General features: G+C 57.7%; 2 protein-coding genes across 2 annotated transcripts; both read left to right on the forward strand.

The window, feature by feature from the left end:
- Positions 1-613: 613 nt before the first annotated feature.
- Positions 614-6,335, forward strand: MRPL38 (mitochondrial ribosomal protein L38). The gene is made up of 9 exons (XM_057715969.1): positions 614-765; positions 896-1,075; positions 3,081-3,215; positions 3,295-3,503; positions 4,047-4,119; positions 4,290-4,335; positions 5,217-5,375; positions 5,614-5,750; positions 5,978-6,335. Exons 1-9 carry the CDS (start codon positions 699-701, stop codon positions 6,112-6,114), a joined length of 1,143 nt encoding a protein of 380 aa, XP_057571952.1. The 5' UTR covers positions 614-698; the 3' UTR covers positions 6,115-6,335.
- A 1,476-nt stretch (positions 6,336-7,811) lies between these two features.
- Positions 7,812-12,109, forward strand: TRIM65 (tripartite motif containing 65). Its single transcript, XM_057715970.1, has 6 exons — positions 7,812-8,267; positions 8,645-8,740; positions 9,005-9,238; positions 9,324-9,498; positions 9,630-9,695; positions 10,251-12,109. Exons 1-6 carry the CDS (start codon positions 7,854-7,856, stop codon positions 10,823-10,825), a joined length of 1,560 nt encoding a protein of 519 aa, XP_057571953.1. The 5' UTR covers positions 7,812-7,853; the 3' UTR covers positions 10,826-12,109.
- Positions 12,110-12,411: the final 302 nt, after the last annotated feature.

Raw genomic sequence — 12,411 nt, forward strand, 5'->3', positions numbered from 1 at the left:
CGCAGCAACGAAGACCCAACGCAGCCAATAAATAATTAATTAAACACATAAATATTTTTTAAAAAACTAACACACCACAGTAAGTGCTTTATATATGTTAATTCATTTAATCCTTCAAACAACTCTATGAGGTAACCGCAATTACTACCTGCTTTTTTTCCAAATGAAGAAACTTCAAGGTGGACGGTAAGATCACAATCTGGCATTTGAACCCAAGGTGGGGGGGGGGGGGTCCTGAATCCCTGCTTGCAGCCCCTCCCCCTGCCCGTGCTGCCGGGGGTGGGGCTCGGGATGCCGCCTTCTGGGGTGGGGTGACCCTTGCGAGCAGCACCCAGAGTCCCACAAGGCGCCGACCTCCTCGAGCCGAGGCGGTTGCGGGCCCGGCCGACCGCCCCCGAGTCTGTGCCGCCCCCTGGTGGCTGGCGGCAGGCAAGGGCCCAGACCGCTCGCAGCTCCTCCCCGCGGCCTACCTCCGGTACTTCCGGAAGAAGGAGCTCGGGGATCCCAGGAAGGAGTCCGGGGCCTACGCGGGGGCGCGGCTCCCAGGACGCGGGGGCGCGGCTCCCAGGACGCGGGGGCGTGGCTCCCAGAGCGCGGGGCGTGGCCTGGAGGGGCGGGTCTTCCGCCGTGCGCTCAGGCAGTGCTCCGGCCGCCTCTGCCGGGTCTTAGGAGCGGCTGCGGCGCCGGCGTGAGGGAAGATGGCGGCGCCCTGGTGGCGAGCCGTGCTGTACGGGAGTCGGAGGTGGCGGGGCTTCAGCACCTCAGGTGAGGATTCTGGGGGGAGAGGCTCTTGGAGGTCTCCTTATAGCCAACCCCTGGGACTCGAGCCAGCTCCCGCCCCGAGCTCCGTGAGGCTGGGCCGGGGCCGGCCTGACGTCCCGCTCTCTGCCCGCAGCCGCCCTGAGCCGCCGGGCCGCTCCTCTGGGGCCGATGCCCAACGAGGACATCGACGTGAGCAACCTGGAGCGGCTGAAGAAGTACCGCAGCTTTGACCGCTACCGGCGCCGAGCGGAGCAGGAGGCGCGGGACCCGCACTGGTGGCGGACCTACCGGGAGTATTTCGGGGAGGAGTCAGGTGCGGGGCGACCGGAGCTGGGCGGTGACCCCGCCGCCTTGGGGCTCGGGGCGGCCCCGCCGGCGTCCTGCCCGAGCTTGGGGGAGAGGGCCTGCCCGCGTTCACGTGCGCGCTGGTGGCGGTTTAGTCCCACCAGGATTTTCACACCTGCCCCTTTACTCATTATTAGAGTTCCAGCTTAGATATTTCTGCGCCTGAAGTCCCTCCCTGACCAGCTCCCCCTGCCCCAGTTGCGGGTTAGAACGCCCCTCTGCGCTTCTATGATACGGTTCGTGTCGCTTTGGCCACACGGTATCCTGACTTTTTCCGCTGCCTCCCTCCCAGATTACGAGCTCCCTAAGGACAGGGATCCTGCCCGTCTTGACCACCACTGGATCCTTGCACTCGCACAGTGCTTGGCACTTAGGTGTGCAATACTTCTCTGCGTTAAATTGAAAGCCCTGGGCAAGGTGACTCAGAGACCCTGCTCCTGAGAGACTTGCGCTTAAGAAGTGTTCTTTTGGAAAGCATTTATGAAGCCATGGTAATGGTGGTTAAGGCACATGCTTGACATCTACATAGTCTTATTTAAACCCAAGGCAGCCTCTTGGGAGTGACTTCCTTGAGGTCCAATTTCCTGAACTGTAAAATAAAATGTTTGTCACACAATCGCTGTGAGGATTAAAGGATACAGCTCATTGGAATTTTTAGACTAATGTCACTCCTCTTGTGGGCTCAGTGCATGTTTCTTATTGTCACAGTCTGATGTAAATGGGAAACGCCTTTGCATTGGAAGTTTTCTGGGGCCTTGCTGCTCAGAGTGTGTTCTGGGACCAGCAGCGTGGGCTTGTTAGGAATGTAGAGTCTCAGGCCCCACGCTAACTGCTGATTCAGATTCTGAATTTGAACGAGATTCCCAGGTGACTTGTATGGTTTTGTCCATTAAAACGTGACAGCTGTTTCATTTTATTTATTTATTTATTGGCTGTGTTGGATCTTTGTTGCTGCATGCGGGCTTTCTCTGGTTGCAGCGAACGGGGGCTACTCTTTGTTGTGGTGTGCAGGCTCCTCATTGCCGTGGCTTCTCTTCTTGTGGAGCACAGGCTCTAGGCGCGTGGGTTTCAGTAGTTGCAGCACATGGACTCAATAGTTGTGGCTCACGGCCTTAGTTGCTCTCGCAGCATGTGGGATCTTCCTGGAGCAGGGGTCAAACCCATGTCCCCTGCATTGGCAGGCAGATTCTTAACCACTGTGCCACCTAGGAAGCCCGAGAAGTGCTTCTATAAGTCCTTCTAGCTTCAGCTATGAATTCTGCCGAGGACACAGGTGTGAGACCATGGCCAGCTGTGAAGAAGCTTGAAGGTGATTCCAGCTATAATTGGGATGACCTTCCGCCTCGATTTCCCATGACCGAGACAGATGATGTAGCCCTGGTTTAGGGATCAGAAAATACAATCTTAGGTTGTATCCAATTTGCTTAGCAACTGGACTCCATTCAGGTCTGTGAAGCTGACTACACAATATGTTTTAGTTTTGTGAATTAAAGAGTAAGCTTTAGCAGCAGAGCTTGCCCAGTGTAAGGAAGGGTATGGACGGGCAGCTTAACCATGACTTGATTCCAGGGCTTCCCTGGTGGCACAGTGATTAAGAATCCGCCTGCCAGTGCAGGGGACACAGGTTCGATCCCTGGTCCAGGAAGATCCCACATGCTGTGGAGCAACTAAGCCTGTGTGCCACAACTACTGAACCTGCGCTCCAGAGCCCGTGAGCCACAACTGTTGAGCCCATGTGCCACAATTACTGAAGCCCATGCACCTAGAGCCTGTGCTCCACAAGAGAAGACACAGCAATGAGAAGCCTGCGCCCCACAGCAAAGAGTAGCCCCTGCTCCCTGCAACTAGAGAAAGCACACGCACAGCAATGAAGACCCAATGCAACCAATAAATAAAATTAATTAATTGATTAATTGATTAATTAAAATAAAAAGACCTGATCCCACTTTCTCCAACACATCTTTCCTCTCCAGATCCCAAAGCCAAGATTGACATTGGGTTGCCTCCACCTAAGGTCTGCCGGACTGAACAGCTGTTGGAGCGGAAACGGGTCCTCCGGGAGCGGCGGGCCAATGTGGAGGAGGAGCGGGCTGCCCGCCTCCGCACAGGTAAGCCTTCCCAGGGGAGAGGGTCCTGGGTGTGTCCCTGCCCCTACCCTGCATCTCAACTGGCATCATTCCTTCCCAGCGAGCATCCCTCTGGAGGCTGTGCAGGCTGAGTGGGAGAGGACCTGTGGCCCCTACCACAAGCAGCGTCTGGCCGAATACTATGGCCTCTATCGAGACCTATTCCACGGGGCCACCTTCGTGCCTCGAGTCCCCCTGCATGTCGCCTATGCTGTAGCTGAGGACGACTTGATTCCTGTGTACCATGGCAATGAGGTCACTCCAACTGAGGTAACTGCTGTCCTGAGCCCCTCCCTGCCCTGTGTACAGACACATCCCACCACAGGGCCACAGACAACTCCTTTTTTTGAAAGCATTTATAGAGGCGTTTTTTATGGTGGTTAAGGGCACAAGAATGACATCTGTGTAGGGTTATCTGGGGTTTTCTTGTTCTCTGTCTCCTCTTTTTGATTTCCTGGTAAACAACACCATGATACAGTAATTACAAAGAAGAGAATGTAAAATGAAAGAAAAAGAGGCTCCATCTTAGCATACTCCCGTGACTGGCCCTCTGTCTTCAGAGTGCCCTCCTAGCCCCTGGTCATTGGCCTTCTTGTGATTCAGATCTCTGGATTGGCAATTCTGTAGGGTTCTTTTTATAAGTCTCTTTTTGACCACCTCCCTCTCAAGGGGCTGTCAAGGGCATTTGGTTCAGAATGGGCTCTGCTTTCTCCAGGGCTCCCTCAGGCTCCTGCCCTCCAGAGCAAAGGTCTGTTTCAAACAGCTTCTCTATTTCTGATGGGGGTGACAGCTCCATCGTTCTTTCCCCACCAGGCTGCCCAGGCCCCGGAGGTGACCTATGAGGCAGATGAGGGCTCCATGTGGACACTGCTGCTCACCAACTTGGGTAGGTGTCTGGGGCTCACTGGGACTCCTGCCTCCCTCACCTCCTGTGAGCCAGGGCCCTGGGGAGCTGGGGGAGGGACCAGGTGGAAAGCTCCAGCTCCAGTTCCTTCCAAGGGTGGAGGTGGGAGGGGGCGGCAGCGCCCACATGCAGTGGGGTGTGTTTGTGTGCAGATGGACACCTGCTGGAAGCGGACGCCGAGTATTTGCACTGGCTGGTGTGAGTACCTGGGGTAGGGGAGGGGGTCAGAAGCATTCCAGGAGGTCCTGGTATCCTGGAAAGGGCTGCACCTGAATTTCAGTCTTGGCTTCACCATGGATTAACCACCAGCTCCCATCCCTGGAGGTGGACCTTCACCTCTGCTTCCTGCAGGTATCAGGGCCCTGTGATCCAGCGGCTGAAGACGGGTACAGAAGGAAAAGCCTTGGCCTCTGCCACAGGCCTCCTGGTCTTCCTGAACTCATTTCCTCACCTGCAAAGCTAGAATGATACCTCTGTATGCCTCAGCCACCCTGAGGGGCTCTGTGACAATCAAATGGGAAAGGAGTCCATGAGAGGCCTCTGGCACCTGTGGGCTGCCTTTTGTTTTCTTGGTGGCCTTTGGTTCTGAGCGCCAGGCTAAGAGGCAGAGGTCAGGCATTTTTATTCAACTGCAGTTTCCGAACTGTGCAACAGGACCCTCTGGGCAGTTATAGCTGGGGCAGGTACAGTGGCCATCCTAGTGCCAGGCCGGGGAAACACTCCCCGACAAACCCAGGGCTTTTGGGAAATGGGGAGAAAAGCAGCCCAAGGTGGCGTGGCTCTCCCGCCTGAATGGCCGTGGCAGTCCCACAGCTCCCCAGGGCCAGTAAATGTGCTACTTGACATCGTGACAGTTCCTGTGGTCCTTGTTGGCCTCTGAGCCCCTACTATTCCCTCCACAAGTTTGCAGTCCATCCGAGGGTTTACAGAGCTCTGTTTCCTACTTGATTGTACAGTAGAGATCACTTTAGGGTCTGTCCTCCTGGGGAGGGTATTAATCTCTAGGGAGTGCGTGGTGGGGATGCGCCTGCCGCCACCTCCCACGAGTGGCAATTAACAGATGCTTTCCCTCCCACCAGAACCAACATCCCAGGCAGCAGGGTGGCTGAGGGACAGGAGACATGTCCTTACCTCCCCCCTTTCCCTGCCCAAGGCTCCGGCTTCCACCGCTTTGCTTTCCTACTCTTCAAACAGGACAAGCCAATCGACTTCTCTGGGGACACCCGGCCCTCACCCTGGTAATCTGTGCGCCCCCGCCCCTCCCCGCCCAGCTCCTCCCAGCCTCAGGCCAGCTTCCCAGCAGTGGTCAGTCTTCCTCAGTTCTCCGCTCTCGTAACTTGGGCCTTGAGGCGAGCAGAAGGGTAGTTGTGCTAGGCAGACGCTAAGGGACTTTTCAGCATTGCCAGTGGGGCCAGAGGTGGGGTGTGGGGCTCTGGTGCCCCCTCCCCACTATCAAATGCTCCTCTCTTCCTATAGCTACCAGCTTGCCCAGAGGACCTTCCACACTTTTGATTTCTACAAGAAACACCAAGATGCCATGACCCCAGCTGGCCTGGCCTTCTTCCAGTGCCGCTGGGATGACTCGGTCACCCGCATCTTCCACCAGCTCCTGGGTAAGGGCAGAGTGGACTGGGGCAGGGGGCAGGCGGTGGGGATGAGCTCACAGACCTCTCCTGACTTGCCAGGAGAAGCACCTGTCAGGAGAGGGCCACCCGCAGGCGTGCCCCTCCTGGGGTGGGCTTGCCGGGTGCCCCCAGCCTGGGCGGTCCCAGCGAGCAGACGAGAGAGGGGCTCGGGCCAGCAGCAGTCCCCCCCACACACCCCTTCACTCTGCTTGCAGACATGCGAGAGCCTGTGTTTGAGTTTGTGTGGCCACCCCCTTATCACCCTAAGCAGAAGCGCTTCCCCCACCGGCAGCCCCTGCGCTACCTGGACCGGTACAGGGACAGTCACGAACCCACCTATGGCATCTACTGAGTGGCCAGAGTGCCACCCACCTCAGACAGTGGACCGGGCCTCTCAGGCCATCGTCAGGCTCTGCAGGCAGGAGCGATGGAGACACAGTGCCACGTGGACCGAGCGTTGGGGTTCTCCGGCCTGCCTGAGGCAGCCTCTCTGCTGCCTTCCCAGCAGGCGCAGGGCTTGGGAGTGAAGAAGGCTGCGGGGGTGGCGAGATATGAATTAAAGACTTTTGCTGTGGCTGGTCTGGGTCTGTGTTCTGGGAGCAGCCAGAGCGCCGCCTGGTGGGATTCTTGCTGTGTGGGTGGGAAGAAAGCCTCCTCCCACCCCAGGAGGTGATCCCTCACCTCTGCTTTCTGAGGGTGTCAGAGGCCCTGTGACTCACTAGCTGAAGACAGGTGCAGAAGAAAAGCAGGCATTAGGCCCTGGGTCCTCCCACACGCCTCTTGAAAGAAATTTGCCAGCCCTGGGCATTGGCCCCTTGCCGGCCTTTCACAGGCTCCTGGCTTCCAGATGCTTTGAATAAGAAGCCTTGTCAAGTGGGGCAAAGGTAGGTCTCAGAGCTCCCTGGGCACAAACACCCCCCCACCCCACCCCCACCGCTGCTCGGGGCCCAGAAAGCTGCTGTGTGCTTGCTTGGTGGTTAGGGTATTTCTACTCTAAAGGGAAAGGGTGCCTAGTAGCCAGTCAAGAGATCAATGCACCTTTTCCATAAAGAGAAACTTCACATGTGACAACACAGAAGACATAATGTGATGCTTGGTGCATCGAAGCAAGGGGACATCCTGCCTCAAAATTAGGCCAGCTTGAGTAGAAAAGTTAACCCTCCTCCAACTCGTGCTGGCCCGGCACACACTGCCCCAGGGCAGGTGGGTTAGTGGTCAGGACCCACACTCTGCTCAGCTGCAGGGGAACCACCTCTAAAAAGTGAGGTTCCAGAACAGTTTGGACCTGCAGACAAGGAACTCTCCCCAGCAGAGGGCTGACACCAAGAGCTGAAGACTGCTTTGAGTTTCCATTAAAGGGGGTAGGAAGGAACCACTGTTTTCTGGTCTGTGTCTCTTGGTAACCAGAAATTTCCACCTCACCGTTTAAACAAACTAAAACTAGGCATACCCTAGAGAAGGGCGACACCCCAGTCTGGCAGGTGCCTGAAACTCAGCTCAAGGAAAAAGTGCAGCAGAGCCTCTCTGGTCAGGAGAGAGCATTTAATGGGCACCGGCTGTGTGCCCCATGCTCATCCCAGGCACTCCCAGTGCTGTCCTGTCCCGTGTAGTAGCCAAAACCCCTGGGAGGTAGACAACTCTTGTGGTTGTTGGTATTATTTATATTAGATTTTCAGATGAGGGGCTCAGAAGAGGTTCTGGTGGTGGCCCTCAGCCAGGAGGAGGCCTGGAGGCCTGACGGGTTTCCCAAGCCTCTTGTCTCCAGAGCCTGGGGCCAGAGTCCCTGCACAGGAGCTGCTGGACTGAGGATCTAGGGAAGCAGGACGGAGGTACCAGGGTGGGACCAGAGAGCTGGACCCCAACTCCCAGTCTGGGGTGGTAGAAGGCAGGCAGGGGCTGCTCTGAGCCGAGAGGGGCCGAGCTCTGGATCGGCGCGGGGGGTGGCGGCTGGTCGGGGCTGAAGGAGGGCTGCCGCGTTCGCCACCCGAGGCGGGTCCTGGCTCCGCCCGCCGCACCCACACCCGGGCGCCCGCGGTGCCTTTAAGAGGCTCCGACCTTCCGCCCGCGCGCCCGGGGCCGCCCGCCGCCGCCATGGCCGCGCAGCGGCTGGAGACCAAGCTGACCTGCGCCATCTGCCTGGAGCTCTACCAGGACCCGGTGACGCTGCTCTGCGGCCACAACTTCTGCGGGGCCTGCATCCGGGACTGGTGGGGTCGCCGCGAGAAGGAGTGCCCCGAGTGCCGGGAGCCCTTCCCCGACGGCGCCGAGCTGCGCCGCAACGTGGCTCTGAGCGGCGTGCTGGAGGAGCTGCGCGCCCGGCCCGCTCCCGGCCCCGGCCCCGGCCCCGGCCCCGGCCCCGGCCCCGGCGCGCGCTGTCCCCGGCACGGGCGGCCGCTCGAGCTCTTCTGCCGCACCGAGGGCCTCTGCGTATGCAGCGTGTGCACCGTGCGCGAGTGTCGCCTCCACGAGCGGGCGCTGCTGGACGCCGAGCGCCGGGAGCGCGAGGTGGCCCGCGGGGGACTCCGCCCTGCTCTCTGCGCCCGGGCGGGGGCGGGCAGCTTCAGCGGCGCGGCTTGGCCGTGTTTTTATTCCGGGTTGAAAGGAGGTGGTGGTCAGAAAACAGATGCTTGGAATAGAGATGTCAGAGCTGGTGACGGATCCAGGGTGAGGGGACAGGAGTGAGTGGCTGGATGAAGTGAGGCGGTCAAGGAGCCCAGAGCCAGTGTTGGAGGAAAACCCCTGTGCTGTGCGTGCTGGCCTCACGGGGGGTGGCCCAAGGGGGGAGGCCCAGCGTCTGCAGGTGTTTGTTGACTGGCTGAGGGGGGAGCTTCACAGCCAATCCTGGCCCCCTCTTGTCACTCGTGCCCCGGTGGGCACCACAGGCCCAGCTGAGAGCCACACTGGAGGTCACCCAGCAGCAGGCCACCCAGGCTGAGAGCCAGCGACAGGAGCTGCAGCAACGAAGCAGCCAGATCCAGGTGCAAGGCCCGTCTCCCCAGCCCCCCGCGCCCCCCCACCCTCGTGTCCTCCCTCGTGCTGTGTCCTTCAGGCAGCCACCAGCTGGTCCCTGGGACATTGGGCAGTAGGTGTGAGCTGCCTTGAAAATGTCTCCTGGCAGCAGGGAATGAAGGGCTAAACAGGGGGAAGAGATTCCAGGGACCCTGACTCCCCACATCCCCACTCTCAGCCCAGCGGGCAGCCCAGGGCCCTGGCTACCCTCGACTCCTCCTGTGCCCACCCAGAGATCAGCCTGCACCCTGACCTCCGTGATCTCTGGCAAGTTCAGCCGCCTGCTGCAGGCCCTGGAGATGCGGCGGGCTTTGGCTCTGAGGGACATCGAGGTGGCCAAGACACAGGCTCTGGAACAGGCCCAGGACGAGGAACAGCGACTGCGGGGCCACCTGGAAGCCTTGTCTCACCATGACCGCATGATTCGCAACCTGCTGGAGCAAGTGGATGACTGGACCTTCCTCCAGGTACCGGGCCTCGGGGAGGCAGGGTATGGGACCAGTGTACGTGCCCCTCGTGCCCGGGCTTACTGCAGCTGTCCCCGGGACTCAGGAATCACAGCTCCTGGCGCCACCAGGCCCTCTTGGGCCACTGACTCTCCCGCAGTGGGACGAAGATCAGCAGCTGGCTGGCCTGCAGGAGTCACTGAGCCAGCTGTGTGCCCTCCTCCTGGAAGAGGGGGGCCCCCCCAGAACACCAGTCCAGGCTGCTGACTTGGGCTCCACGGGTACGGCTGACCCCAGACCTCTCCCTACCCCTCTGGGCTCAGCTGTTCCTCCCACCGGGGGTGGGGATGGAGTCAGCCCACCATGAGCTCCCCTCCTGATCACTCCCCTAAAATATTGCTTTGCCCCCTAGAGGCACCAGGGGCCCTGGCACCAGTCCCAACCCTCGTTTGTCCACTGAGGAGGAAACTCTGGCAGAGTAAGATGACCCAGCGCATGTGTGTGTGTGCCTGTGGGAGTACATTGTGCGTACACGTGGGTACGTGTGTGCACGTGTGGACTGTGCACACATGTGTGTGCACGCCTGTGCATGTGTGTGGGGCACGTGCCATGACTGTTCTGTCTGGGAAGTCTGTTTCATGCCCCTCCCTTGGGCTGGCCTCGCCCCCCCTGCACACCTGTTGCAGGATGCACACCTCTTACACGTGCAGCCAGTATAGTGTGTAAGGAGATTCTGGACACACAAACCTGGGATCCATCACAATTCTTCCACTTACTACGAAGTTAGGTGACCTTTCTGAACCTCAGTTTTCTCATCTGTGAGTGAGACTGAAGGAAGGTTCCACCTCAGGGTTTGCACAGAGGACCAGATGCTGAGATGATGTCCGTGTTTGCTCAGCTTGCAGTTGCCCAGGCAGACATCTAGCGATCCATCCGTGGAGCTTCAGTTGCTGTCTCTCCCTTCTGGGGACAGGAGGGTGGCCGTGCACAGGCACCTCTGCCCGCTCACCTTCCATCTGTCTCTGCCCAACAGATTATCGCAACCTGACCTTCGACCCCGTCAGCGCCAACCGCCACCTCTACCTGTCTCGGCAGGACCAGCGGGTAGAGCACTGTCGCCAGCCCCAGGGCCCACACAGGCCAGGCAGCTTCGAGCTCTGGCAGGTGCAGTGTGCCCAGAGCTTCCAGGCCGGGCGGCACTACTGGGAGGTGCGTGCGTCCAACCACTCGGTGACGCTGGGTGTCACCTACTCGGAACTGACGAGGCGCAAGCTGGGACGCCACACAGACAACATCGGCCGTGGGCCCGGCTCCTGGGGGCTCTGCATTCAGGAGGACAGCACCCAGGCCTGGCACAACGGGGAGGCCCAGCGCCTCCCAGCAGTATCAGGGCGGCTCCTGGGCGTGGATTTGGACCTGGCCTCCGGCTGCCTCACCTTCTACAGCCTGGATCCCAAGACGCAACCCCTGTATACCTTCCATGCCATCTTCACCCGGCCCCTCTACCCCATTTTCTGGCTCCTCGAGGGTAGGACCCTGACCCTGTGCCATCTGCCCAAGGCCACGCTCCCTCCAGAGCTCCAGGAAGAGGCCTCAGGACTCAGCTGAGGAAAGCACGGGATGGAGCGCAGGGCCAGGACCAGTTGCCACCAGGCCTGTGGGCCCGAGAACTGCCCCAGCCCCTGGCCTGGGGACCTGTGGCCACAGCTCTAGCGGGACCAGTTGTTGGCCGGAAGACAACTCAGGACCAGGCTGGGCCACTTGGGGACAGAGGTGGGGGATAGCCTCCAAACTGGAGTTCACCTTTCCAGCCTCTCTGAAGGGGACGGGCTAAAGGGATAAAATGGGAGCCCAGTTCTAGGTGCTGCCTGGACCTCAGAGGGGAGTGAGGTGCCCAGGGCTCCTGGTCCTGCAGGAGAGCATGTGGTTCAGGACACACCGCAGATTGGGGCAGACAAAATCATACATGCATCAACCCCAGTTTACCTCCTCCCGAGACAGTGTAGACCTAGGAACAGATGATTGCTGGAGAAAATCTTGAGAAAGTTGATTTTACCTTCTCCCTCTTCATGTTTATCTCTTTTCATTTTTCTCAACATTTTGGTGTATTTTAGTCTTCTCTTTTACATCCTTGTGATCATATCCCATAAACAGTTGTGTTTTCTACGTTTTATTTAACGTAAGCATTTTTTACGTTGTTCAGAATTTCTCTCTGAATGACAATATGAACAGTCATTCTAACGACAAAGATAAATTCTAATCAGAGTTTGTTTACCCATTATTGGACATTCAAAATGTTTCATTTGGGGCTTTAAAAATATGGCGGTGATGACTTTCTGAGCAGGAAAGATTTGGCCGTATTTATGGCTACGTACGTAGGCTACATTCCCTGAAGAGGAACTGCTTGACACAGAAACAATGAGTACTGGAAGATTTTTCATTTTTATACAAAGGACAAAAGTGAAGGAATCTTGAGGCAGGCCAGCCAGTGCCCCTGCTCCCATCCCACCAGCCCAGTTGTCAAGGCAGAGTCTCAGCCACCGTCTTCCCCACGTCATCCCTACCCGGGGTGTGGGGGTTAAGGGCAGTGATTTGTGCAGGTGCCAGCACAGTGCGAACTCCTTTTATTTTAGTTTTTGCTATTCAGAACATGTTTCCATGACGATGCTTGTACATCTTTTTGCTTGTGTTTCTGGAAGTGAGGGTGCTGGGTCACAGGGGAGCAGTAATTTTGTACTTGCAATGCTCCACTTCTTAATCTGGGTGGTGGTTCCAAGTGTGTTTGCTTTATAACTTTTCACACTGCACGTACATATTTTATATACTCATGTGTATTTGACAATAAAAGTTTTTTTAAAGGATAAGACATACTCCAAAAATTATAAAAATATTTCTATATTTATATAAAGTATATATGTGGGACTTGGGTGGCAAAGTGGTTAAGAATCCATCTGCCAATGCAGGGGACATGGGTTCGATCCCTGGTCTGGGAAGATCCCACATGTTGGGGAGCAACTAAGCCCATGTGCCACTATTGAGCCTGTGCTCTAGAGTCCATGAGCCACAACTACTGAGTCCATGTGTCACAACTACTGAAGCCCACGTGCCTAGAGCCTGTGCTCCACAACAAGAGAAGCCACCGCAATGAGGAGCCCACACACCACAATGAAGAGTAGCCCCTGCTTGCCGCAACT

The sequence above is a fragment of the Hippopotamus amphibius genome, chromosome 17 (genome assembly GCF_030028045.1).
Source record: "Hippopotamus amphibius kiboko isolate mHipAmp2 chromosome 17, mHipAmp2.hap2, whole genome shotgun sequence".
Taxonomy (NCBI): Eukaryota; Metazoa; Chordata; class Mammalia; order Artiodactyla; family Hippopotamidae; genus Hippopotamus; species Hippopotamus amphibius.